Here is a 27,321-nt window from a genome sequence, read left to right as displayed (position 1 = left end):
TAAATTTCCAGTGTGACACCCTGTTTCCTATTGAAGAAGCTCCAGAACTCAGAACTACTCCAAGGCAACAGCAGGCTCCAAAGGATACCTGCTACTATACAAGAAGCTCACAGACATTAGATGACTCTCTGCAGTCCATTCAGGAGCTTCAGAGACTTGTGGGAAATTCCACAGATTGACTGAGAGTAAGAGCTGGTCCTGCACCACTCAGAAGAGTCAGACTACCTCTAACTACCAATCAGCTCTCCTTTGGAAAACAAAGCACTTTACACATGCAAGGCACATGCCCTATCCCTCCCTCTCATCATCCTGTAAAATGAAAAGAAGAAAAGCATGACATGTTTTGTTTCAGGGTTTTTTCTGAAGAATCCTAATGTACACAATTCTCAGATGTCAGCTGTTGAAGCTAAACCAAGCCAGTTGAACAAGTCTTAAAAGTTCTTGCTGCAATTTTAAATATGATGGTTCTGTACATCAGAACAGAAGGACATGGTAGCAGCCAATGAGAATAGGACAGCCACAGTTTCCTGGGACAGGACTGCCTTTCTAAATTAAATCACTTTTCAGATACTTAATTCAGTTACAAGTTGCAGTCCAACTCCTGAGACAACATCTCTGGAATTTACTTCTTCAAGATTTCCTGTGCTTCTGCATTGGCAGAGCAGTGGAAAGCTCAAGTGTCAAAACCACCTCCTGAGCTTTGGTACAAGCTCAGTACAAGGACAGTATGATCTCTGATAAAACACAAAACAGCTCAGATGAAATACTCTAATGTCTTTGATTACTTCAAGACAAGAAGTTTACACTGCGGCCTTAATTCCCCAGTTCACCCTGAAACAGCCCTCACCAATGCAGTAACTTGATTATTTCCATGAAGCCTGAAGTTTAGGAGTGTCTTGGGAGGAGGAGCAGCGCACCCAACAGCAGCGAGGAGCCACAAGCACAAGGCGTTTCAGCGAGTGCCAGGGGCGTTCCATGAACCGGGGCCACAAGGAGTTCACGTCACAGGGCATTTGCCAGGAGTTCCATGATCACCGGCATGCACAGCAAGGGTGCGTCTCACCGAGGAAGCAACAAGCTGTTAAACGGTGTGACTCATCTCACAGCAACGTTTTCTGCCTTCCGAGAGGAGAGCAGCCTGCAATGAGCAACGCTGATAAGATGCATATTCAGAGGAATTCTATTTGGGCAAAAAGCTATTGACACATTCAAACCCCTATATACAGAAGCCTGCCCAAATGCTGACTAAAACATGAATACATACACTGCAATATTGCAGTATTGTGATAAGACATTTTGCAGATGGTTGGGTTGACAGTAATTTCATCCATTTATATGGTCCAACTCAGAAATGCAAAAATGGCTTTTAGGCCTCATCAATTTTTATCCCTTTAAACAGAGCACTCCAGAGGAACAGCTTCCAGCCAGAAGGTAAGAAACAGTGTGTGCCTTGCTTAAATCACTGACTATTTCCAGCAGGTATCACCTCTTTCTTCTCCTGCTTCCAAGGCTCCCCTTTTATGCAAAAGATATGAGCTTCATTGTCACTACTTAATAATAAAAGTAAAAGGACACTCAGGCAAATCAATGGCACAGAGTGGAGATAACTTTAATTCAGAGGCTGAACTAAACAACTGGAACACCTGGAGCAGGCAGCTGACCAGCCTAAGTGCTCTTGAGTGGCAGGGCCAGTTCACATGAAGGCAGCACTGGTCACAAACCAGCAGCTCCATTTGTATTTCTTGCTAATGGCATCAGCAAGAGTCAGACATGAAGACTGCAAAGAGCCCCCTGGCTTCAGCTGGTCCTGGGAGGATGTGGCTTCTTGTGACTGAAGAATGAAACCTTGAGCTGCAGGCTGTGAGCAGGGAGCAGCTAACTGAGCTAAGCTGCCCAAAGGCTATTTCCCTTTTGTTTTTTTCCATTTCCCAAGACAGAAGAATTGCAGCTTTAGATCTTTCAGGATTTTTTCCAGTAACTGGAAATCCTCAGGCATTACCCCTGCATAAAGGCAGCTCTCTTACACTAAAATATTTCCATCAGACTGCTTTGTGGATGGCAGTCTCTGCTCAAAATAGCATTTTCCACTTAAATAAACATGTCATTGCTCCCAGAATGACTGTAGATGCTACTGTACCCTGCCCTTTTCTACTTATTTTCATTTCTTAAACAGCAAGAATCAATACTGATCAGATAATGACTCATTACAGCATCACAAGCTATTTGCATTTTCAAATTTACAAGCTCCTTTTCAAAACACAAGAATTTATGTGCCACTGGAACTCAAGAGGTGAAAATTGAAACCAAGCTATCATTGAGATATGCAACAGAAGGAGTTAGATCTCTTAAAAAAAGATGAAGATTTTTTTTATGCGCTCTGCAAGTTTTAAGAATGTTTCTCTGTGGTTCTCAGTGAGGCCCCAATTCCACTGTCACCATCCTCAGCTGCAAATACTGTTCTCACCTCTAAGAGGACATTGCACTTCATGCAGATCCTAGAGGAAACCTGCTAAGTGTGTACAAGAGGCAGCAGATACTGCAGAGAAGGACAGGTCTTCTGTCACACTTTAACCATCAAACCGCTTTAGGAACAGGAGAGGCTCATCACACATGACTGCATTTCCACACACAAAAATTATCTGTTCTCCAACAGCCTGGTCTTGTCCAGCTGGAGAGAAATCATCTTTTAATAACACAACATCACACCCAGCTAGAGGTGGAGGCCTCCTGGTTCCCTCACAGGTCTTTCAGCAGAAGAAATTTCAAAGAAAGGAAGTTACAGATCACCTCACTGAAACAGTTTTATCTCCCAAATGGTGACAGCTGGCACCAGAGGAGACAGGTACTTGTAGGGCACTACAAGGCTTGCCTAAAACAGGAATCAGCTCATTCTTCTGGGCCACTGCCTCCAAAAACTTCAGTTTTCAGAATGAGCTCTGGCTATACCTGAAAGACATCAGCTGGAGAAAACCAAGAAACAATAAATGATCTTTACCAATCAGAGCATCTTTAAATATTAGGCATTCCTAACTTTACTAAATATTTCATAAGAAGCTTCTGATCACCCAGCTACATTTTAGTTCCCTCCAAAAATTAATTCTCCATAACCTTATCCACGCAGCAGCAATCAAAATATTAATTTATTTATTTAAAAAAAGGAAAACAGAAAAATAAGTTCTATGTGAAATAGACTGGACTTATCAATGATTAAGTAAACTCACAATTACCATGTTGTTTAACAGCAATTACAGAACCAGGGGTAGAGAAATGTTATATTTAGTCTCCCCATAAAGAAGTGGGGAAAAAAATTCCTGTACATTCAACCAGCAAGGAGCTTCCAAGCACAACATGACAGACACTCCCAAACACATTTCCAGGACTCTACTTTCTGCTCAAGCTGTTCTCTTGGGACTAAGGAGAGGAAGTCCAATGTTTTAGGTTTTAATTTGCTTTAGAATATTTTTTCCCAAACTGTGCATTTTAGAACAATATATACCCAGCGTATCCTCTCTTTTTGGGTCAGTCGGTCCCTTCCAGTAAAAGCATATTGTCTCCCTCATGGTAGGGAAGACAAGTGAACTGTGAGAGCAGCCAGGGCCAGATTGCCTGCCCAGCTTCTTCACTTCTCAGGAAAGAGATCTAACAAACAAAAGGAAAATAGCATTTTCCAGAAATTACAGATACCACTTTTTGGTAACTGTGCATAAAAAATACTTTAAAAGGCCAAGAATCAATAGATTATTTTCCATACAGGTTTTCTTAGCAGCCAAGAACTGCTCTGAACAATACAACAGCATTAGCACCAAGACCCTCATGGCATCTTTGTATTGTAGCATGGTCCTGTCTGCCACTACTTTCTGCTAACATGGCACATCAGAAGACAACTGTTCTGCTGTAAGGATTGAAGATTGCAGTCTTGTTTCTCAAGAGTGACTGCATAACCAAAGGCCAAAACAAACAGCAAAAGTCTGGACAGACAATTAAAGGAATTTTACAAGTCATCAAGCAACCAGAGGGCTGTAAATGTATAATGAACACTTTGCATGAACTACCCTGAAATGAATGCTCATGAGATGCACTGTGGCAATGAGACCAAGATAAAAACCTATAAATAAAAGCCGTCCAATTTCAGAGTGATTCAGATCAGCTATTCCCCTGAATCTGTAAGAGCCAATTATAAGTTAATAGGGCACACTCAATGCAAAAAATCCAGTTTGAGGACACTAATTTCACCCTTTCTCCTTGTCTGAGAAGTTTATCTCTGAAGCAAAAAGACATCAAGCAGTTTCAAGAGAGAATCCATTTCTGTCCTCAAAATTCTTAGTGACCTGGAAACAGAATTAGACATAGCCATATGCTTGCACATTAACATGCTTCTCCCTTGCCCACAAGTTGAAGCAGTTACCAGATAATCTTTGCTCAGAAACAGCAAAGACAGACCCTTATCCTACTGACAAAATTATTGAGCAAAATGAGCTTTCATTTAGAGAGGTAACCTGGACACAGTCAAAGGAAGCTATCATCAGTTTATTACAGATTGCTTGAAACAATTTGATTTAAAACTGAAAGAGCCAAGTCCTCCTGCTGCAGCTGACACAAATCCAGGAGAATGGCAAGTGTGGCAGGTTCAGGACCAAAGCCTTCCTAAGGACTAAAAATGTGTCTGCCCTGCTTACAAACCCTCAGCAGCTGAGGAAGGACGATCATCTGAAATGACAAAGTTTTGATCAAGAAACAAGAAGTTTGTGGCAAAGGAGGAACACACGAGAGCTCTAACGGAGGGTGGAAACAACCCACCCCAAATATTGAAGAGGCTAAAAGGGCAGCCCAAACCTGAAGTGCGGTTAGGAAGTTGCAACAGGAAATGCGAAGTGTTCAAACAATAGCAATTAAGATCGTGATGAAAATCAAGTTCACTTTACACTGCAAGAGAAGTCTGAGAAAGGAGAAGTAATCACGAAGCCCAAAACCAGGCCAGGAATATGCCACACACTTATTTCTGGTACAGAATACACCTCCAGATCATGTCATGGGAGAAAGAAAATATAGACACATAAACCCAAGGCTGCATCCTCTGGATTTATCAGGCTCCACAGGGGGTTGTTTTTATATTTAACAACTAAGTAGTATCTAAATATCAGCATGATTTCAATTTAATTTAATTGGTTGGGAAACAGCCTGGCTGTTGCAGATGGAAAAGCTTTAGAGAATACAACTAATTGTTCATATGTATATAAAATATTTAACAAAGAGAGGGTCTATGCATCCAAGTGGGAGAAAGAAGGAAGATGCAACCAAATGGAAGAAAGAAGGAAGATGCCAAGAGAGACCTTTGTATTCTCACTAGATGCAATTAATGCTATAAATGTATGGGAAAAGGAATAGTGGAAAGGGTAAAGAAGTCAGAGGGGGAAGAAATCTCTGAAGTAATGCAGCACATTAATATTTATAGCAGGTAAGTATAAGCGAAATTAATCTGTGTTGCTAAGTAAACATACCTTAGGAGAGACAAGGGAATGAAAGAGGGGGAAAAAAGAGGTAAGTGTTCTGACAACTAAAATGCCATTGGGGCAGGCAAGACCTGTCAAGCAGCTGATCTTGTTTCAGAAGAGGTTACCTAACACAACAAGAAATATTTTCAGAGTAGCTGGCTTTTTCATTCCCCCCTACTGAGGATGGAAGCAACTGGGATTTCAACTATTCGCTTCCTCCAAATCAGGCATAACAGCAGTGTGATAATGCATGAGGTTTTTTAAGGATAAATGCTAACTTAGAACTAAGCGTACAGAAGTGAAAGCAAAGCTATTTTCATTCTCATCCTTGACTACATCAGAAACGGCACATGGGGGGTAGGCAGCAGCTTAAGGGGTTAACAAGCAGGGGTTTATAATAAAGAACAAATAACAAAACAACAGCCTGTCGCAAATTTAAAGAGCATGGAAAGGCAGAAGCCTTCAGAGCCGCCTGCCCAACCCAGGGCAGCGACGGGAACATCTGTCCTGCCGCACATCTCACTCAGGGATTTGGAATCCGGCCGTTCTGTGTCTCTCCTGGACTTGACACACACCTGTGAAGATTGTATGCACTGTTCTACAAAAAAGGGGAGAAAACCACCGTAGCTGCCCGCAAAGGCAGAGCCGGGCACTGGGGATACCCAGAGGGTGCTGTCAGATGAGATCAGCTGAGCACGGCCGGAGCCCCAACCATGTCAGGTCGCTTCCACACACGCTTCCCGCCTCTCCTACCGCAATGAATACAGAATAAACCGAGCGGATTTATGGAAACAGCCCCACGCCGCCCCATCCTTCACAGAGGGGCTGGGTATGACCGGGACCCTGCGATACCATGAGGGCCGGGAGGGAGCTGCCCTACCCCAGCCCGCGCCTGCTGATGGGCAGCGGGACCCCCGCCCGTCCCTCGGCTGTCAGCAGGCCACAGCCCAGCGGTGTGCGAGCCCCGTTCCCGGGCACCGCGGCCCGCATCGCCCCCGGCCCGGACACCGGCGGCACCGGGGGGTGAGGCGGAGGGGTGCGGCGCATGCGCAGCGCCGCGCGCCGGACCCCAACGGCCGCCGGGCGCCGCGCTGCCCTCAGTGCCCGCCGGGACTCACCGAGGCGCAGGGGCTGGAAGTGGCGCTGGGGGTAGGAGAGCGCTGCACCGTGACCAGAGCCATCGAGGCGCGGCGGGGCCCCCCCGTCCGGCCGTCCGGCGGGGGCCTCACTCCATGGCGGGGACAGGGGAGGGGAGCAGAGCGGATGGTGGCGCGGCGGCGGCCGCAGGGGGCGGCAGCGGCAGCAGCTCCGCGCGCGCCCGCGGCCTCTCGCCGACTGAGGCGCGGCGGGGCCGGGCCGGCCGGGCACAATGAGGCGCCAGCGCGCACGCGCCGGCTGTCAGCGCGCGCGCGGCGCCGCCCCCTGGCGGCCGCGCCGCGTTAACCCCCGCGGCGCCGGCGGCTCCTGAGCGGTCCCGGCGCTCCCAGTCCCGGTCCCTGAGGGCGCGGCGATGGCCTGGGGGGCTCGACATCCTCACCCCGGCCCGTGAGAGGGCTGCGGTGGGCTGGAGTGGTCTCGACATCCTCACCCCAATCCCTGAGGGGGCTGCGATAAACTGGAGGGGCTGAACATCCTCACCCCAATCCCTGAGGGGGCTGCGATGGGCAGGATGGTCCCGCCATCCCCACCCCGTCCCTGAGGGACCTGTAGTGCCCCGGCATTCTCCCCTCGGTGTCTGAAGGGGTTTCGCCATCGCCCCCCCGGGTCCCTCAGCCTCATAGGTGGTTTTTATTGATTTGTGTCAGCAGGGCACCCTCAGTGTGCCTCCTGGCTGGTGATGGTTTGTGGAATCCCATCCCACTGGGAGTCGTGATGGTGGGTATGGCAACCCCTGGTGAAAGGTGGCGTTAATGGTCACATAACGGAGCTTTTCCTTAGATTAGGCAGCAATAGTAACTCCGTATTGAAAGCAGCATATAACACCTCTTCATACATCAATGCACATGCCCAAACACAAAACTGTGTCTAATGATTACATTTTAAGCATTCAAACATTCCCAGATGCAGAACTGTTGGGCGTTTGGGGGTCTGAAACAAAGGGTCAAGTGCTATAAAACTTCATTTGTTTTGCAGTTTCAGCCTGGTGCCACCGAATTCATCAGAAGGAGGTAATTTGGATCAAGAATCTACAAAATTCATGGGAAGGAGGTGATTGGGATCAAGAATTGTCTTGGGCATCGAATAACAACATTACATATGATAACCAGAAACTGTTCTAAACGTTAAACAGAGCAAACTCTCTGTCAGGAGTGTGTATCAACCCACAGTTTCCATTTAAGCACATGGCTGATGCTCCCTCGATCTGTTCCTCAGGCTGACAGCACTTTTTCCCTGTAAATTTAAGAACTGGAGAAGCCAAGTGGTCTCTCTTTAGGTTATTCCCCAGTTAAAATAATGATCAGAGAGGCTCCTGTAGCTGGGCTTGGCTGCAATGGAGAAGTCAGCCTTGGTCATGGAGCATTTTGCCTCCTGGTGGACGGGTGAGGATGGAGGACAGGCTTCCTAAACTGGACTAAACTGAGTTTAGGGTGGGCTGCACAGCAAGCCTGGGTCTTGAATGTGCAAATACAGGGCTGCTTTCAGGCCCATAGCTCATGTTCAGATATGTCTGCATTTCTAGAAGACTAAGGTTCCCAGAGTATTGTAGCAGTTCCCTCACCTGACACTGGTGTTTCATTCTGGATTTTGATCAAGTCATGCAGGGATTACTATCAAGAAATTATTATTTAAACCAGGTTCCAAAGTAGACTTTTGTGTAATTTTCATATACCCTGTAGATCTTCCAGGTATTTGAACAGCAAACACTCTTAAAAAAACATTTACCACAGGTAAACAATGGAGTTGCTATCTACAGTTCACTAAAAGTCTGACATATCAGTTATTAGCTACAACAACCACAATTTGTGACAGTTCTCCAGCCTCTAGGAAGGTGTAATTTGCATGTGCAATGTTTTTTTTTAGCAGCAGAATTTAAATGTGGAGGAGGAAGTTATAAGGCAGATGTATTGGGATTGAAAAGAGCAGTTAGAGGGCAGGCTGTGGTCACAGCATCAGGGTTGGTACAAAAAACAGACTGGAAGCTTGTGGCCTTATTCTTTCCTGTGCTGGCAGCACTGTGGTCAGCACCTGCTGCTTCAGCCCAGAGTAGCATTTCAAAGAAATAGAGCTGTACATGAGCTGGTTTTGTACACATTTCCAAAACTGACTATTTAATACACTGCAAACATTTCCCTGGCTAACAAAACTTATTATTACTACATGTTAGGGCTTTTATTGCATAATCTTGGCATCAGCTGCAAAAGACAACAGAGAGCTCCCAAAATGTAACTTACAGAGAAAACAAAAAAAAGATAGAAGAGGCAATTCCAGGAAAACATCTGTGATTACATATTCAGCTCATTATTTTGTCAACAGTGCAAGTATTTGGTGGCATAATAAAAGGATACATTTCGCTTAGCAAAAACATAAACCGATAACAGCCAAGTTAGGGTACAATTAAAGGTTTGCTTAACCCACGGGATTCCACTTCCAGAAAAATAAAAATAGAGCTGGTTTGATCCATCCTTCTAAGTTATAGTTGTATATTCTTGTTTGGGGGTTGAAAACAAGTAACTTTTTTTTAAAATTTATGTTTCATTCTCCAGAAGTTTTGTAAGTTAATCATAATAACAACAGAATTCTGAATTGCAAAGGGAAAAACCAAGCCCACCTGGGAGAAGAGATAACAGGAATTAATCATGTGCAAACTGCTTTGAGGAAAAAGTGCACAATCCAGTTTAAATCCTCATTTTAAATTACTCCTGAGCACTAATTTTCTGCTTCATTTTGTTAACATAATTGCTGGACTTCAACACATCTTGGAAATGCACTGCAGTGAGCATATTGCCTTCTGATACATTTCTCCAAATAAATAGCAAAGAAATGATAACTTATTACAGTGTATTTTTCACATGAAAGTTGATCTCCTCTATTTCAAGGTTTCTTAACAGGCTATCCCATGAAATGGAGTGTAATAGAGGGCAGGGCACCTTGCAGCTGTTCCAATGACAAAAACCATAGATAAAGTCACAGTTCAGTTTTCCTGCAGGTAGGCAATCTAAAGATTTTGCCACTTCCAGTATAAAATTCAAAGAAAGAAGCAGCATTAGATAAACCTCATTTCCTGGCAGAAATTGCCATAAGTTTCTCAGTTGGAAGTCCTGCCTAACCCAAGGGAATTGCTGAACAGGCACCTGATTTACATTTGTGTAAATGAGTGGAGAATGCCTGTTGTAGATGTTTTTGTCTTTTGCCTTCTCCTTTCCCTGTCATATTATTCTTCAAAGAATATAGGAGAGATTATGAAAGGGGATTAATCAGATTCCTTTAGATTCAGGTTTAAAAGCAGTCTGACAAAATGGCACCATGTTCTCCCCCCTCATTAATGCTTCTGTGCCTTTCATGCAAGGCTGCTTCAAAGCAACACAAAACAGCAAGCACGAAAATGTTTAAATTGAGTTTGTAATTAATTTCTTTTTATGTCTGAGATCTTCACATCTGGTTAACACAGTCCTCCCTTCAGCTGGTAATGCACTTAAGACAGTTCTGGACTTTGTGAACCTTGATCTGAAGGTAACCTGTCACTGGCACCTGTGGATTCTCTATTTGTGCCCATAATGTTCTCTGTTGCTATTCATAGTTCTTTATTGATTTTATTTTCTTTTCAGTCATGTGATGCAATGTTCTAAGTTCAGTACAGAAGAGTCTGTTGGGCTGTGCCAAAGCCAAAAGACAACCTACAGCAATTTTGAATGTGGAAAGACATAGCAACCTTTGGGATTATTGCTTAGCAACTGCAAACACACAGAGGAGTAAAACTCACAGCCCAGCTCCACTGCATGTCTGAGAAATCCCTAATTCACTTCAAGATTTTTAATGGTTGATGGGCATATATTAAATCCATGTTGATTTGCAAAGCCACTTTGAATGCAAGAGGAATAAGATCTATTTTGGTACCTGCTCCAAAGGTAAGAAAAATAGTTCTTCAAAGCTTCAGAAAGCAAATGAGGAAATGTTTTTAAATTTTGGTTGTATTGAAAAGATCATGTATGAAAAGTATATTGGGCTTTTTTTGATGAGATAAATATGCTCTATGAAACACATGAGGGAAAGGCAAAATTATTTCTGAGGAATAGAATGTCAAAGAGATTGAACTTTGTTTTTGAAAGGACTTTTATAACTCAAACACCTAGAAAATATTTACCTAAACAAACTTTAGTTGTTCCTGCCTTTATCCCATCCCATCAAAATTCTCTAACAGAATAACAATGAAACCATAAGAATATTGTTTATGAGCACATTTGGGTTTTCTACAGAAAACACTGAGATAATATTTTTGTACCTGCAGGGATTCCAGCAGGAATATTTTTCTTACAGAAAAGGAGCCAGGGAAGTGGCATCCTACTAAATAATGGAAAGCTTATCTTGCCTTCAGCTTGAACAAAGTCTTACAGGAAACTTTATATCACACTTCAAATTCCCTGGGTGTTTCTAGAGTTTGCCTCTGTGCTCCATGCTTGCTGTTATCTGGGCTCCATTTGGGAATGCCATAGGCCCTGAGAGCTCTCAATATCGCTGTAAAATCATAGACTCATAGAATTATTCAGTTTGGAAAATACCTCCAAGATCATTGAATCCAACATTTGATCAAACACCACGTTGTCAATGTGACCATGGCACTGAGTGCCATGTCCAGTTGTTTCTTGAACACTTCCAGGGATGGTGGTGGCTCCATCCCTTTCAATGCCTGAGCACCCTTTCAGTGGAGAAATTCTTCCTTATGGGCCAAATTCTCAACCAATGAGAATCACTGAAGGTTATGAGCCAATGGAGTCTTATAATCCTTCACAAATCCCAAGTTTCATGTCCTGATTGTAGCATTCCTTTGTTGTTTATTTTTTCATTTGTTCTTCCATACCCTCCTAGTCTTCTTCATCTGTACTGCATTAAAGCACTGGGCACAGTTCTCCACGCTCTGCTTCCATTCCTGGAGTTACGTTGATGCCATGGAATTGAGACAGAACAGTCACACTGGTTGTTTTGCGTTTTGTTTTGGTCAGAGACATGGAGATCCTTTATAAACATTTACTAATCCTCAAAACCATCCTAACAAAAGGTTGAGAACAGTGTAGAAAACATATTCGTCATCTTTCAGAATCAGCCACCTCATAAAGCAGAATGAAGTTGTCACTTTAACGTTGCACAGAAACTGCAGAGGGTTTCATAAAGGATGTTTAAGAAATAACATAAGTATTTGAAACTACAAGAGCAGTTTATTTTGGCATCAAAAAACCAGCTGATTTGGAATGTGACCAGAACATTTGGTTAACACCCTGCTTTGACCAAGGAGTCTGGTTTTACAGCTTGTTGAAATGAACTCACCTAAGCAAGGGACAATTCCTCAGGGTGGGCAGGTTTCCCTTCTACCATTGTAAATCCAGACTTCTTTCCAGCTCATGCCTTTGGTGGCAAAACCAACTGCCAACCTAAAACCCTCTCTGTGAGTCAGGTAGGCAGCTAAAGCCATCCCATTCCCAGCAGGAATGCACCTTTGGAAAAAATTTACTAACAAGCCCATTGAGAAAAAAACCCTAGAAATTTAATGCTGGGAGCATCCCACCCATCCAGGCAGTATTTGTACTCCAACAGTGTTAATGAACCAGAAGGTCAACATATTCATAATTAAATTTGTGTGCCAGGAGGGCTGTAGATCACATCTACGCATTTCCTGGAAGGCTGAACTGCTTCAGAACAGCTACAAATGCTTAAATAGGAAGAGCAATACATATCAAAAGCAGTGCTATTGCTATGGATACTGAAAGGCCTCAGTGAAAAGCACTTTTAAATAAAAGCTTGAAGACGGTAGAGTGGCAACAAGTTCAGAGTGGAATTTCATCTCTAATTTGGAATGGTGTTAGATTATTTTTTAATATCACCCTTCCCGTGCTGTTGTTGGACACTGAGCTGGGGGATTTTCAGCATGCTGTTGATTTTTCATGCTTTGAATCAAGCGGTAGCCAGTCTTCTGCTCCATTCTTTGTCTGTTAATACCATTCCAGATGCAGACAGTTATGCATGGAGGTATATAGGAGCATTTTTCAAATTGTGCCTTGTGAGCAGCTCAGTTTCTTCGATATTTCACAGAATTAACATTTTAAGCAGTAAAGTTCTTGAAATTGTAAAGGGATTATTCTTTTACAGAGTGATCTACAACATAAAATGCTTGTGAGCAACTTAATCACAGAATTAATGGTATAGGTTTCTCCTTTCTGTAGAAGTTCTGCTGACCCATGCACCTGTGGCCTTGTTACCTTAACAAAAATGTCCAGAGCAAAAAATAGTTGCCACAGTTGAAATTAAGTAGTTTGTGGGACAAGCTTCCTCACTGTTCTTCACAACCACAGAAAAGCTGAAGTGGAGGAAGCATGTAGAAGAATCTTGCTCCTGGGTATCTGGAATTTTCCATTACTTGCTTCCTTTGTCTCATAATCCACTGGATTTCCTGGAGGCAGGGAATGGACATAAACAGAAATTATGTGCTGGGGGTAAGGGGATTCCACTGGTTGGAACTGGGGGCACAAGTTCCAAGCACTGCTCACTGCTTGGTTTCTGAGTCTTTAAGTGACCTGGAATTAATCATTCCCCTTTTGTGTCTCAGTTTCTTCTGCCCTAAGAAAGGAACACATTAATTTAGTTACTCTGTCTCCAAGGGCTGTTGTGATACATAATTAATCTTTATAAATCATTTACTGATCTTTGAAGTAAAGGGTCTGTATTTATTTAAGAGTACAAAGCAGCAGTAACAGAATAAAGAAGAAACATAGAAAAAAATATTAGTTAATGCCTAACAATAGACTATTCTTGTGTCACCTGTTAGGGCTCTGCTGCATCTTTTGGCATTATATAACAGCTCTTTTTTTTTTTTCTGTGTCACAGTGATTGAGGTATGGCTGCTCAGCCAGAAGAATCAGCCCAATCTGCAGATCTACAAGATCCTGAACTTGGACATGAGGATAAGACTGCAGCAGAGATGGAAAGCAATCAGGGGGGTGATGAACTGCCATGTCCCAGCAATTACACTTCGTGGAAAGAGTGTTTTCATGAAAAGGTACAACAAAGGTGTCTGAATCTGCAGGAGACAAAGGTGAGGTTGGCTCAAGCACAAAAGGCAGAAGAAGCAAAGGAGAGGAGGAGAGAACCTGGGGACTGGCTGGCCAGAGAGTGGTACAATGAGGAGAAGGAGACACTCGATACTCGCATGTATTTGCTCGACAACCTCCTCCCTACATTAATCCAAGGAGCAGAAAATTTGTTAATGGCAGTGGAAAGAAACCATGTGCTTGTATCAGACCAAGAACCAACCAGATTTAAGCCCATTAATTATCTTGGAGAATACCTGATGAGGCATAACCCTCAGTACAGTGTTCCTACAAAACCAGGCCCATACCTGAGAGAAATGAAGGTGGTCTCGGACGAGCTCAAATCTTTGAGGCAAGGTACAGCATCACACAGGTGAGAGCACTGACAGTGTGGCTGTTCACAAGGCCAGAGCTGGTGTCTTGGTCTCTGGTTTACAAAAGGAATGGTGTCCCTGCAGCCTGGCTGGCAGAATCTTGAGCAAAACACACCTTGTGGCCAGTGTCAGGGATGGTATTTGTCTCATAAAAACTTGAGAAGCAGGACAAATACTAGAACATGGCATACAAAATTAAACACTAGTTATTCCTGTTTAAGGCAATATTCTGCCCTTCGCAAGGATATTATTCTTCTTTAGACTCTGTCTCAATTACACATGAGCAATGCAAACTGCTTCCAAACTGGTCTAGCTTAGTGACAGCATCTCTTTGGGACAGGTGTTAGTATCAAAGGTCTGGAGACTCTTCAGATAGTTTCTTCTCTAGTTTTCCAACTTAATAAAAACATGACCTCTTTTTCTTCCTTAGATATGATTTCTCTTGACCAAGCCAACAACATTGTCCTGACATGTTTCCTGTAGAAACTCCTTCCGGGATTTTTACTTAAACTTTCCTTTTATATTCTTTTTTTCCTTTTAAAGTAGAAACTGTTTTGTATTTTGTTCTGTTGCTTATTTCTGGACTGTTTGCTTTAGTATAATACTTAATGAATGTTGGAACAGGGTTCCGTGGCACCTTACAAAATACTACGGTTAAAATGTGAGAGCATTAGGTGAACTTTATTTTCATTGCTCTATTCAGGAAAATATAGATGTGAACTTTTCAGATCATAGATGATCCATCCAGAGGTGATTGTGATTAATGTCAAAATTACTCATTCACTACTAGATCACTTTATTCTGTACCTGTGTTTGTAGAATAATGACTTCTGTTTGAATGACTCTCTATTTGCATAAATAGTGCATACACCTTGAAAATTGGTTTCAGTGTCAGGAATTAGGGAAGTAAAATGTTGACATGTCTTATGTAAAAAACCTAAATGAAGATAATTGAAGTTCCCAGTATTATAATGCTTAAAAGGATATGTTAAGTCTCTCTATCTGACTTCAGTCTCCACATTTCCATTAAACATACTGCTGCAGTTTGTAGGAACATGCCTGATGTGAATACAACAAAGCAGTGTGAGAAGTGAATTTCATATAGTCACTAATAAAAGAATTTCAGTTGCATTTTCTATTTTTAAATGTTGGTCCACTGAAACAAATGAGCTGGGGAAATATGTCTTTCAGTTTTCAATCAAGCACAGGCTGTTCTGGGGGGATTTTTAGGATGTCAGCCTTGCCACACCTTTGCTTTGGGAACAGTTTTATCATTCCTGTTGCTTCACAGAGGGACACCTGGATACAGGACCATATCTCAGTTTTATTTTGAAAAAGTGATTGAACTAAAATACATAAAATTTCCTGGGGTTTTGGATTGGGCTTTTGCTTGGTTCTGTTTTATGGGCTTATTTTCCCCTCCCAAAATACTCTTGGCTTTCACTGTGAATCAGAGCTTGTTTTTGGAGAGGACAGATTTTCCTATTGAATACAAAGCGTTGGCTACCCATGACCTGTTATCCTGACCTTGGCTGTTAAGCCCATCTTTACATTTGGAGAGAGGTTCTCCATTTTTAGCACTCAGAGCTGAGTCAAAGGAAGTGACTGCAAAGGCTTACAGAAATAAATATCTCCATAGACAGCATTGCCAGGGGGGTTCTATAATCATGGCTGCAGCAGGTTTTGCATATCCACTGGTAGTAGTATCATGGGATTTGCATTCACAGCAGCTCAGGATTTACATATTTGTGATGACTGTATTGTGGGATTTGCATGGGAGTCTTAAATCACAGCAACACAGGATTTTAACAACACCACACAGCAGTGAGACTCCTCGTGTGAGTCACTGGATTTCAAACAGGCCAGAATTGTTACAAGAGCAATGCCAGTCTGTGCTTAACACCTCTCACATAAGCACCAGAAAGGTGAGGAATAAAATTCTGGCCCAAATGAAGGTCCTGGGAGCCTTGGCATTACCTTCAGGCAAGGCAGGACTCATCACAGGTTCTCATTTAACACTTTTCTATCCTCAGTGAGCTCTCTTGGACCTCCTCCAGGTTTTCCTTAACTGCTGCCTGACTGGGAGTCAAGGCAGGAAGGAGAACAGATGGGAGAAATTCCTTATGCACATAGACTGATACCTGAAACAGAGCCTTTGTCCAGGGATGGGAGTCCTTCAGGCTGAGTCACTCATCCCTGTGTGGGAGGCTGGCAGCTCTCTTCCTGAGGAAACATGTTTGGTTCTGCAGGGAGAAGTCACCTCGCTGCCATCTCATTTTTCTGGCAATATCTGATCCAAAACGAGCTCACTTTGCAATGGGTGGTGCCCAGTGCTGTTACCCCTGATTTGCCATTATTGTCTGTGGGACACCAGGCAGAGGATGCATCTGCCCAGTTTTAGGACCCTAGAAATGAATGCAAAACTGCAGCCCAGTGCAGGTGCAGCACAGAATGTAACTTGTGCTGGACACTACCCAAATTAATCACCAGAGCACCTTGGCAGCTCTGAGCACAGCCCAGGCTCTGCTTCCAGTTTGTAGACAGCTCCAGAGGAGGAGCCACCTCTACAAATAGTCTGGTTTTCTCTTTCTGCTGCAGCATACATTGGAGAAAAATCTGTTTGTCCACCTGCTGCATTCCTTCTATTCTCCAGCTCTGGGAAGGAGTCAGAAGATGGGAAAATATTTTACCCTCCCCCTGTTATCAAAGTGCCCGAGGCTGAGCTGCCTCAGCAGCACTTGTGCAATACCCACCATCGATTAAGGAACCAAATGATTCACTAAGAAAACTCTGTGATAAATGGCCATGAAGAACAAGGACCTTGTGACAAAACTGACTGATCAAAGTGTATTGCTGTGACATGTAAAACAGGTCTTTCTGTTCATTAAAGAAAATATTGATGGGTTATAATTTGTAGGATGACCCTGGAGGAACTGCCCCGGAAGAGGGCAGGGACAAGATCAGCCCATTTCACAGCATGTGAAACACAGGTGGAAGAAGGGAGCAGGAATTGTTAGCTAAAATACAGTTTTTGGAATTCTGAGGTACAGAAGTGGAGCAATTCTCCTTTCTCTGAGTAACTACAGAGGGTGTGAAGGCCATGAAGATGAGTAGCTGCCTCAGTGCAGAGAGAATCCAGCAGCCTCCATGAACAGGAGCTGTTCTCTCCATATGAACTGATCATTTGGCTCTAAGCGTGTTGACCTTCCTAAAGGGTTTTTTTCCCCATTTCATAAATTAACAAAGTCAAAATCAAAGCAGATGAGTTCAGGATCAACTTTATTCACTTCTTTAGTTGTGTGAAATGGAGGATTGGGAAAAACATGGCTGGATGTTTTGAGAAGCAAAGAAAAGCAGGAAGAAAGGGAGCTGGCTGGCAGTCCAAATCTGCAAACTGTATATATTCAAAATGATGGAGAGGATGAGGTATTATCCCTGTCCTAAGGCAGTGAGGCTCTATTGTGTGAGGCTGCTTCAGAAATTTCACTGAACATTGTTCTGTGCCAGTGAAGTGCTTGTGTGAAAAGGTACTTGGGTTTGGAGACAATGAAGACTGATGCAATTTTGTTGGTAAATCAACTGTAGCAAAATTATGCACCTGTCTCCCTGCTGGAATTGAAAGGAAATTGAAGGACATCTACACAATAAATGATGAATTTCATTATAAATGTGAAGGTAAAAATGTGTCACTGTTGAAATGACACAAAACTAGGAGAGCTGCACAGATGATTTTCCATTAAATGTCTTCCTCATAGACAGGAATTTCAGCAAAAAGTTGCTTCATTTTGTTTTGTTCTTTAGGGTAGGCTTAATCAATCTTAAGTATGCTTATGATGGTCTCTTTCTAATCCATGTTCCCATGTCCTACAGGCTAGCTGAGATGAAGGCTGAGGCAAAGAACAGACGTGAGAAAAGGGAGGAGATGGAAAGACAGAATGCTGAGGAGACAGCGCGGAGAAAGAAGGTGTTGGCAGCTCTGTTCAAGGAGTGGACAGTGGATAGCTGTGACAGAATCCCAGCAGCACTGGTAACTAGGGGAGATCCTACTGTGGTTGTTGCAAACAGGAGGAAAAGGACATTTGTGCTAGTGCCATGTGCCCTGGCATGGCAGCATGGGTGATGGCTCTGCTACCACAGGATCAGAGGACAGGGCATTGTTCACAAATCTTATCTATGTGTAAGACCCATGACTGGCCCATATGTCTGATTATTCTGGGTGATTTATTTCAGTAACAGTCTACTGTTGTCTGTGTGACACAGGCCTTTGACTATTACCTTGATTTTTAGGTTCAGAGTGCCATAAGGTTTTTTCCAGATGTCACTGATTCTATTCCTGAAGATATGAGAAAAGGCAAGTTTTCAATGTGTCTTCCTTAGTTTTATTGCTGTGATCTGAATTCTGATGTGAACTGTGAGCAAACACCAAATGGATTTGATAACAGAGAAAGAATCGCTAAGGGTAGTTACGCTAGGATATCAACCATGAATCTTGAGTTAGATTGGAAAGAGACTGAACCACCATGTAATTAATTCATATGATCTTGGAAAGTATGGAAAAATGTTTAAAAAAATCTTTCAGGTAGATAGAAAGACCAGATGCAGACTTTATCCACTTACATCCCTTATTAGCCAGACATTGCCATGTGCTTACTGCTATTTTTAAGAATCACTGTACCAACCTCCTCCTTTTTGATTTTGTCTCATGGGAGGTCTTGGAAATACTGGCATACTGGGGGATATGGAACAAAGATGGGATCAACAAAGTCTGACACTGTTGTTACCTGTTTTGGTTTCAGGGGAATTGCTGAGGTTTACCTAATGCCCCACCCAATAGCTCATCTCATCAAGCCATTCCCTTGGCTAATCCCTGTCATCCAGTGACACACAGCCCAGGGCCTCTGTACCAGAGCATTCAGCTCAGAAAGATTTCCATAATTCCTGTCCACTTTATATAGCTCACACTTGACCTCCCCAGATGATGATAATTTAATAGAACCAGGAACACTGAAGTGGCAACACAAGCCTGCTGCCAGCCCTGTAATGATCATCAGTGATAACAAATGTGTCTTTGCTGGTTTGGGATAATAAACAGGACACTCCAGAGTGTTTTTGTTGTACTAGAGTCACCTCTGCCTGGAGCTCATCCTTGGTCAGCCCTGTCTGTATTACAGAATTGTTCCTCTGAGTAATCATCCAATATTGGTTGGATGTTGTGTGACTGCCAAACACAGCCCCTGTGCTCCTGCTGTGGGGATGTGGTTCCCCAGTGCACACAGACCCTGGGACATGAGATTGTGAAGGAATTTCCTGCTCAGATATTTCCTCTCCAGATGCTGGAGGTGCTCTCTGTACTATTTCCCTAATAGGCTCCATTTCTTAATTTATTTCACTTAATAGCATTCAATGTACATTAACAGAACATTACACTCTGTTTTATACGTCAATAAAGATAATGTACAGTTTAGGAACATATTAACCAACAAGAGAGAAATACATTCTATGATGAATTTTCTCATTACTCCTGATGTATTTAGAAGAAAGAACAGAAAAATAATGCTAACAGAAATAGCATGTCTGTTCTCAAAGAACTCATTCAGAAACCTATATAGATGTTTGATGTCTCTTCTCAGTTCCATTATAGCAACCCAGAAGCTGACCAAAACATACTTTTGAATATGATCATCAGTAAAAATATTCTCATATTCTTGAGAAAATTACTATGATTTTCAGATTTTTCTCTTGCAAAGCAGAATCCATGTCTCCAGAGTTCTAAGGCAGTTTTATCTGTTTGTTAAATCAAAAATAATTTTCTCCCTCACATAATTAGTTGTAAGTACTGTTAAAATCATCGCAATTTGCACTAACTTATGTCAAGAATAAATATGACTCTACAGTTCTGAATAGCTAAATGGAGATTCTCAGCAAGACAAATGCAAGCAGATTTAGATGGTCTCTGTACTGTCAGATGCTTCAGCTACTGTGGGATAACCTCAAATAAATGTCATCCAACATGGGAAGAAAATTAACGTAACAGCACATTGTGCAAAAATATGTGTACAATATGCAAAATCACAACTGTTGCTTTCTAAACCAATATCCCTTCATTTTTTTACCAGCAACCCGTGACAGGAAGCTGAAAATCTTAAACACATTGGAAAAAACAGTATACCTAAATGAGTTCACAAAGGTGAGAAATTAAATAAGAGCATTTGGTTCAGAATGTGGTGTTTATTACAAAGTGTCATCATTTCTCTGGGGACAGCCCAGAGGGGTAAGTGAAGGGCTTCCCTTCTCCATCATCCCAGGTAACTGACTGTATCTGGAATTTCACATTCCATTTCCATCCTCTGCTCTCACAACACTTCCATTCTGGCCAGCTGGAGGGAACTGTTTTGCTTTCCTCAGAGCTGCAGCCTTGCTGCTCTTTGGGAAGTTACTCCTGGAGCAGTGGTTTTTAGGACACCCCTCCCCATCTCTTTCTAAAATGTCAAAACCCTGAATCACATGTCAATTCAGACTTTGAGTGGCTGCTGACAGGAGGTTTGGTGACCCACTACAACCATTAGCCTGGGGTAATTAATAACAACCTCACAGTATTTTTATTTCTGACTAAGTTTCATTAACCAGGATGAACCAAGCCATGAAGACCTGGGATGAGAAGCCTTTGTCCTGAACTATCACTGGTCTGAACCATAAACAAACTGCAACAAGTCTCATAAATATTCATGAAGCATAACCAAGTAGTTTTAAACTCAAAAGCTGCCATTGGAAAACATCAGAAGTGTGGTTTTAACTCATAAAAATCATAAATGTAGTTGGAAGTTTCGCCCCATTACTGTGCTGTTCCTCAAGCTGAAAGCAACCAAATTGGTCCAAATGATATTGAAAGCTGTCCAGGCCAAGGCTTTGCCAGCAATTTCTACCTGTGACAGAGCTGGATTTGAAGGCTGGGTAATTAAACCTGTAGAAAGGGGTGTTTAGAATAGGAATAATGGCAGACTCTCATTGCTGCAATGCTAGTGGGTGCTGTTATAATAATTAAAACCAGAGCATAAAGCAGCTGTGCAGAGACTAATTCCAAGCAACCATGTGAGATTTTTTGTGCCTTCTTCCCTCTCAGGAGACTCACATGTTTGGTATTTTGCACAGAGATGCATTTTTATGGTAACTTGTTGAAGGTTTTTTTAAGCATGAAATGAGATATTTTTGAATTTAACCTCAGAATTATTGCATCTAATTAAGAAAACTATTGTGGATAATGAGAGCCCAGAGAATTGCTTTTGTCACTGCAATGAAGCATCAGTCCACAACCTCTGTGGTACATATATATAATCACTGAATGAATTCATGCTCCATTAGCATTAGAAAACTGTTTAAAATATACTTTGTGTACTCTTTATTTTAACTTAATTAAAGATATGACAACAGAGATCAGAAGCACAAAAGACATGGATTGTCAGGCTGTCTGATTTGCCAGGAATGTTCTCTCAGAACATATTCTCTGATTCTTTTTCCAGTCCGGTTTTAATTGAATCAAATGATGAGGCTTTCATCTCTTCCCTTGGGAACTGTTCCATCATCAGGACAGGGCTGCTTCTAATATTCAGCTACAATTTACCTTTGTTCACCCCTTTTCATCATCCACCAAATCCAGAAAGAGATGATCTTCCTCCACACTGGTCACGGCCCTTTCCCATGTGGAAAGCATTGCTTTTAATGGACCTTAAAATTAAAAGGCACCTTTTTTTTTTTTCTTCCCTGAATTTAGTGCAGCTTTGGGTTACTTAAAGGCTGTTAGAAACTCAGTAGAGAGACCTCACACATCATTGTTTTTCAGGTTTGGGTTTTTTTTTTCAGAAATGCAGAACAGTGGCTGTTGTATTCTTAAATCCTTTGTGACAACCTGGTGGGGTCTTTTATATGAAAAACATTTAGATCCCAGAGACCAGCCCTTAATGGTTTATTTCACAAGCTTTGTGCTCTAACAGACAGAGCTGCCAGCAGTCTGGCACAAAGCTATTGACACCAAGGGAAATGCTCACATTGTCTTTGCAGGGTCAGAATCAGGCTTTAAGGGAGATTATTCTCCACCATTGCATGAGGCTTTCTCCATTTCTAGTAAGATCAGTAGGAACAAGAACAGTTCCACTGTTTTTGATGATAATGTGGTCACAAACTATACCAAGGACTCTGGGTAGCAAGAAGGAGACGTGCCAGCTTTCTTTGGAGAGGTGTCAAAATCTCTCAGTTAATAACAAATTAATGTATGTTAATTATGTGTACAGTAATTTGCACATCAGCTAAGAAAGGCTTAAGCCTGTGATGGTGCCTGCTGCCTGCATGGTGCTTGCAAACACTGTCCTGGTGAAGCTGTTAGACACAGGATTAGTGCAGGAGCCTTTGGATGTGTCATCAAGGTGACATCCAGAATAACAAACTGCTTGTCCGACCTGCCCAATCCCAACAACATCACCTTTATGGTTGCTCTGTCACAGTGTTCTGGGTTCTAATAACCCCAAGAAGCTGGTGGATACCCATAGCCCCAGATGTGCCATCTTCTCTCCAACCTACATTCTTTTTTTATGCTGAAATGAAGATAAAACCCACATTGCATTAGGAGCTCTTCTTTCTTACCAGTCACCCCTCAGGCCATTGCTTTTTTTCTGCTCTTCCTCTCTTCCACTTGTCCCATATATTTGGAAATTATGCACTAAAGACATTAATAATAATAATAATAATAATCATAATAATAACAGATACTAATATTTCAACTGGTTATTGCCTGTGTGGCATTTCAACAAGCCCAAGATATTTTAGCACTTATGTCAGGTACCCATAGTCTCAAAATGGGATAATGGGAAACATTCTGTACTTTGGAAATTCCTCCTTTTAACTGTATGGGCTCCCTGTTAGTGTGGCTAGCTCCAGAAACCTACTGTAATAATTCAGCCCAGGCTCTGGGATTGTGGTTTGTTCTGATGGCCATTATTATTTATGTCATGCACACCACATTTTTAGAACCATATTGCTTTTGCTCATAAAAGCCACATGGCTATAAATCCAAAGTGTTAAGGTGTCTCCAAGGCTGAAACATAAAATCAATCTCAAGTCAGTAGTATTCCCAATGTCAGAGGACTTGGGTGACAGCAGGCTCATTTTCAAAAGGATCATCCTTTTTTTTTTTATTGTATCCAACTGCTCCTCTAAACACTGAAATTGTAGGCAATGCTCCTTTTGTGGCATTTGAGAGTTGAGTGACTGTCACTCCTGCAGAATGTAGTGGCTCAAAATGCCTCCTTGGGGGTGAAGTCAAGAATACTAAATGCTGCAGAAAACCATGGAGAGCTTAAATCCTCCACAAGAAAATGGAGCTTAAGCCACAGCTTTTCATAGGAGGGATCTGATCCAGCATCTCTGCTTGAGCTTGATAAGTGACCTCTGGACCAGGAAAGGAGCTGATCAGGATACATTTCTGCAGTGCCCCATGCTTGTCTGGAGAATATTGTTTCTTCTGAAGGGGAGAATGAAGTAGGCACCAAGTATGTGTTGTGTTGGCAGATTAAATTACAAATTCCTAAATATTTGATTGCACACAATAGATTTTTAGGAGTTCAACTAAAGGTGAAAATGCTTGAAGAAAGATAACCATGTCCACTGCTGCTTTCTCTCTATAGCTTGTTCTTTCCTACACTGAACATGTTTCAAGTGACAAGTTCCAAAAAATCATGGACTATCTCCATAAGTGTGCTGAGGACTTCCAAGAAGCAACAAAACATGATACGCGGAGGCAAATTTTTATTGACCTCTTCCAAGCTTGTGATTATGGAAAGGTAGGCAAAGCAGCTGAGCCTAATTTCAATGTGGGCATGCTCCCAGTTTGGTATTTCTCCGGGTCACTGGCTTGCTTTTTCTTTTTCTCAACTCTAGATCCTCTCTTTGTGCTTACTCAGCAGTATTTTAGAGAACAATAGCTGCTGCACTGTTGTCAAAGTCATAGTTCTAAGACACAGAAATATCCAATAGCCTGTTAACTGATGGCTAATTAGAAACTGAATTACCTAAACTGATGACTTGGGACTGAAGTTTGGTGATTCTGGAGAAGAAATTAACCATGGCCTTTAATTCTAAAAAATTACCTGCTTCCACAGCACAGTTCAGAATATTTGAGTGCTAATTTATCTATTCAGCAAAGCTAATCTGATGAAGGTTGACTTTAACAAATGTGCACATTACTTCAATAATTACATATATTGCATTAATTATGTTGCATTACTTTATAGATCTGAAGGCCTTCTATCAATAAATCTCATAATTAAAATTTAAAATGCAAAATAATCCACCTTTACAGCCTCTCTGAGAACAGTACTGTGAACTTCAGCCACAGTTTATAGACAGGAAATTAAAATACAGTAAGTCAGTTACAGAGCTGGAAATGAAACTCAAAAGCCATAATTTGGTTTTCAGCAGCTTTAAACTCTATCAATCATCCTCACAGTACACCTGCATCTCCACTAAAAAGCAAACAAAAAAGTGCTAGACTCATTAGAAAACCAGTAAATAGTAGGAACTGAAGAATCAATGGCATAAGCTATTGCTAAAAGCTTGGGCTTCATCCAAAAAGTGTGGTGCTTGTTATGAGTACCCTCAGTTTGGCAGTTGCTGGCTACTACAGAGCAAGCAGTTGCCCTAACCTTAGTTTTCTCCCCTACATAAATTTTATATTCCACCCAGCACTCCTCCAGCTATGCTTGCAGAGCCTACCCAGAGTGAACTGTGCTCTACAATGTCATGCTAATAATGTCATTACCGCCAAGAGAAAGGAATTACAGGGCTCATTTCAACACCAATAGTGTGTTCTAGAGAATAGTAGGCAAGCTGCTGTTTCAGGGATGAGGGAAGAAATGTGTCTGCTTCCCAGCTAGGAGACATTTGACTTTCCTAAGGCTCTGTTAAGAAGGGCTGTGATGGATCCTCCTGGCTACAAGGATATAGAAACCAGAGTTCTGTCTTTGCACGGATTTCCAAAGGATCCCTTTTTTCCTTTCATGTTTTAAAGTGACTTTCTTCCTATTATTTCTGTGGCAGTAATCACCATCTCCATGCTGCTAATCCCAGTGGAATCTCAGAGGCAAAGAGCCAAAAATACTAACACAACAGGAGTGAGCAGCTATCAGCAATGACGCCACTGCTGCTGAAAAAAAATTATCAGAGCACAGAGTTGTGGTTTCCAGGCTCCGAGGTAGCCCTGCCCTGCAAACTGAGTTCACTAAAGTGTTCTGTGGGCCACGCAGCTCTTTTAAACTTGGCCTGGTTTCTTTTGTAAAGTTCTACTGTACCCACAGGAGAGATAAAATGCAAAATAACCCAAGGACTTCTATCACTTGAATGTGATCCATTACCTGTAGAGCCCATTCTGCAAAGCACAGCAAAGCACTTGTTCCAGTTCCTAATTTCCATTTGTTTGGTAGCAGGCAGTTATTCCAGTCTGCATGGTGAGTGTGGCTGGCTGCCTCAATGAGCTGCAATTAGGGCCAGGGAGCTGAGAAAGCAGTGTTTAAATTACAGTCAAATTAGAAGGTATCCACATGATCATTATTATGATTTCAAATGCATGCATCCAGAAGGATGGCAGCTCAGAAGGACAGCCTGGACTATCCACTGCAGCAGAAACTTCCCAAGACAATCCCAGAACACAGTTGGATCACTGCTATAATACCCCAAAAGGCAATGGCTCTGTGAATTTTTAGCTTATTGTCCCTGTGCTCACTTGTATCAGTTTATTTTATAACTCTTCATTCATTTCAAGGGATGCTTTAAGCAAGAGGTTTTAAAATGAAATTTAATTTAGTCAGAGATTAGTTTTCAAGCCAATGTAGTTTGAGACACTTCTTATTATCTTTCTTGTCATACAGCAACAACAAAGTCTGCTTTCTCATGACCTTTTCTAAGTGTCTGTTCTTCCCTCTTGCTCACTAACAAGCTCATTGTAGGGTTCAGGATACACACATCACATTTCCAGAAAAACAATCAAGTGTTTAAACACTGACCTATCCCTGATTAAATGGCAAGTCTGGTTTAGTCTGTGTTGCCAAAGGAATTACTCACAGGTCACAGAACATTTCTGAAAACAGCTGAGAATCATCACCTGCCAATATCTAGGTGACAAAAAAATTAGGTCAACGTGTTTCAACTCCCTGGGCACTAAAGCTGCCCTGAGTTTTGGGCAGCTGTACAAACACAGATGGTTTTCTGTTGTGGAGAGGAGAGGCTGTACCTGTCCTGCTCATAAGGTGGAGCACGAAGGGCAGGTGGGCAGGAATCTGTCATCAGCCTCCTTAGTCACACACCAAGTGCAAAGAAAAGTCACCTTTTCTACTAAATTTAGGAACTGGGAAAAATAGCACAGCTGGGGAGAGGAGCTGGAAAAGGTTTCTTGTTGTAGTGTTCTTTTCTTCTATAGGTGACTGTATTGTGACATGTTCCTCCCAGGGTAAGTTGTAAGGAAAAGTATCCTGAAATAACAGCTACCCCTGCTAAAATGGCAAATCTGCATAAATTGTAAATGTTTAAATAAGTAAATAAACCCCTCTTAATATTTGACAATTTCAGCTATTTAATCTATTTTTATATATTTACCTATTTTTATATAAAAATAAAGGTTTTGGATTCAAATAACAAAAAATTGTTCAAAATTTTGAGTTATCTAAATCCTCCAAATATTTTAATATGAAAAAAGGTAACTGAATCCCAAAACAACATCCTTATTTTCTTTTTAATAATACTTCATTAATCTATTCCCATTTTAATGAAGTATAATTATGCATTAGTACTGCAAAGTTCAGGGCAACCAGCAGATGATTGTGATGAGTAACAGCTGAGGAAATTTGAATGGAAAATTGAGTGTGTGTAATGGAAATGCTGAATGGAGGGTCCAAATATTCCACAGTGATCTGGGAACACCTTTAAAACATTGTGTGTCTGTGCATCTCCTAAATGGATCAGAACATGATCTGATATATTCAGCTGAAAGACAAATAACAAGAAGAAATGTTTGCACAGGGGTGTGCAAGGTATTTGCATGTTAATGTCAGAAGATACTGAGAATCAGGACCTACATCTTGTAAGTTTAGGGACAAAATTCTGTGATGACATTTCTTGTTCCAAACCCACCCATAGCTGAAATTCAACCCTGACTTCCAGCGCTTTTTTTTACCAGCA

The 27,321-nt window shown here is 41.9% G+C and overlaps 2 protein-coding genes across 9 annotated transcripts in view; one reads left to right on the top strand and one right to left on the bottom strand.

The window, feature by feature from the left end:
- Positions 1–6,847, bottom strand: part of SSH2 (slingshot protein phosphatase 2) — a 90,131-nt gene extending 83,284 nt beyond the window's left edge. Inside the window, exon 1 of one of the 2 annotated variants that reach the window (XM_072916711.1) lies at positions 6,611–6,847. Coding sequence is in view for 1 of the 2 variants with exons in the window: in XM_030287773.4 (XP_030143633.4) it covers positions 6,611–6,673 (63 nt within the window). In the remaining variant the exon portion in view is untranslated. The remainder of the gene's footprint in view (positions 1–6,610) is intronic. The other variant, XM_030287773.4, reaches the window with a different exon arrangement.
- EFCAB5 (EF-hand calcium binding domain 5) overlaps positions 6,254–27,321 on the top strand; it is a 35,892-nt gene continuing 14,824 nt past the window's right edge. For 4 of the 7 annotated variants that reach the window (XR_012051437.1, XR_005982185.2, XM_041719994.2 and 1 more), the window contains exons 1-8: positions 6,254–6,641; positions 7,626–7,660; positions 10,259–10,558; positions 13,527–14,102; positions 17,974–18,130; positions 18,391–18,454; positions 20,220–20,290; positions 23,778–23,933. Coding sequence is in view for 5 of the 7 variants with exons in the window: in XM_041719994.2 (XP_041575928.2) it covers positions 13,537–14,102; positions 17,974–18,130; positions 18,391–18,454; positions 20,220–20,290; positions 23,778–23,933 (1,014 nt within the window). In the remaining 2 variants the exon portion in view is untranslated. Of the gene's footprint in view, positions 6,642–7,625; positions 7,701–10,078; positions 10,164–10,258; positions 10,559–13,526; positions 14,103–17,973; positions 18,131–18,390; positions 18,455–20,219; positions 20,291–23,777; positions 23,934–27,321 lie in introns of all 7 variants that reach the window. The other 3 variants (XM_032751852.3, XM_041719995.2, XM_072916712.1) reach the window with 3 other exon arrangements.

The sequence above is a fragment of the Taeniopygia guttata genome, chromosome 19 (assembly GCF_048771995.1).
Source record: "Taeniopygia guttata chromosome 19, bTaeGut7.mat, whole genome shotgun sequence".
NCBI classification, from domain to species: Eukaryota; Metazoa; Chordata; class Aves; order Passeriformes; family Estrildidae; genus Taeniopygia; species Taeniopygia guttata.
This window is presented reverse-complemented; position numbering and strand designations above follow the sequence as displayed.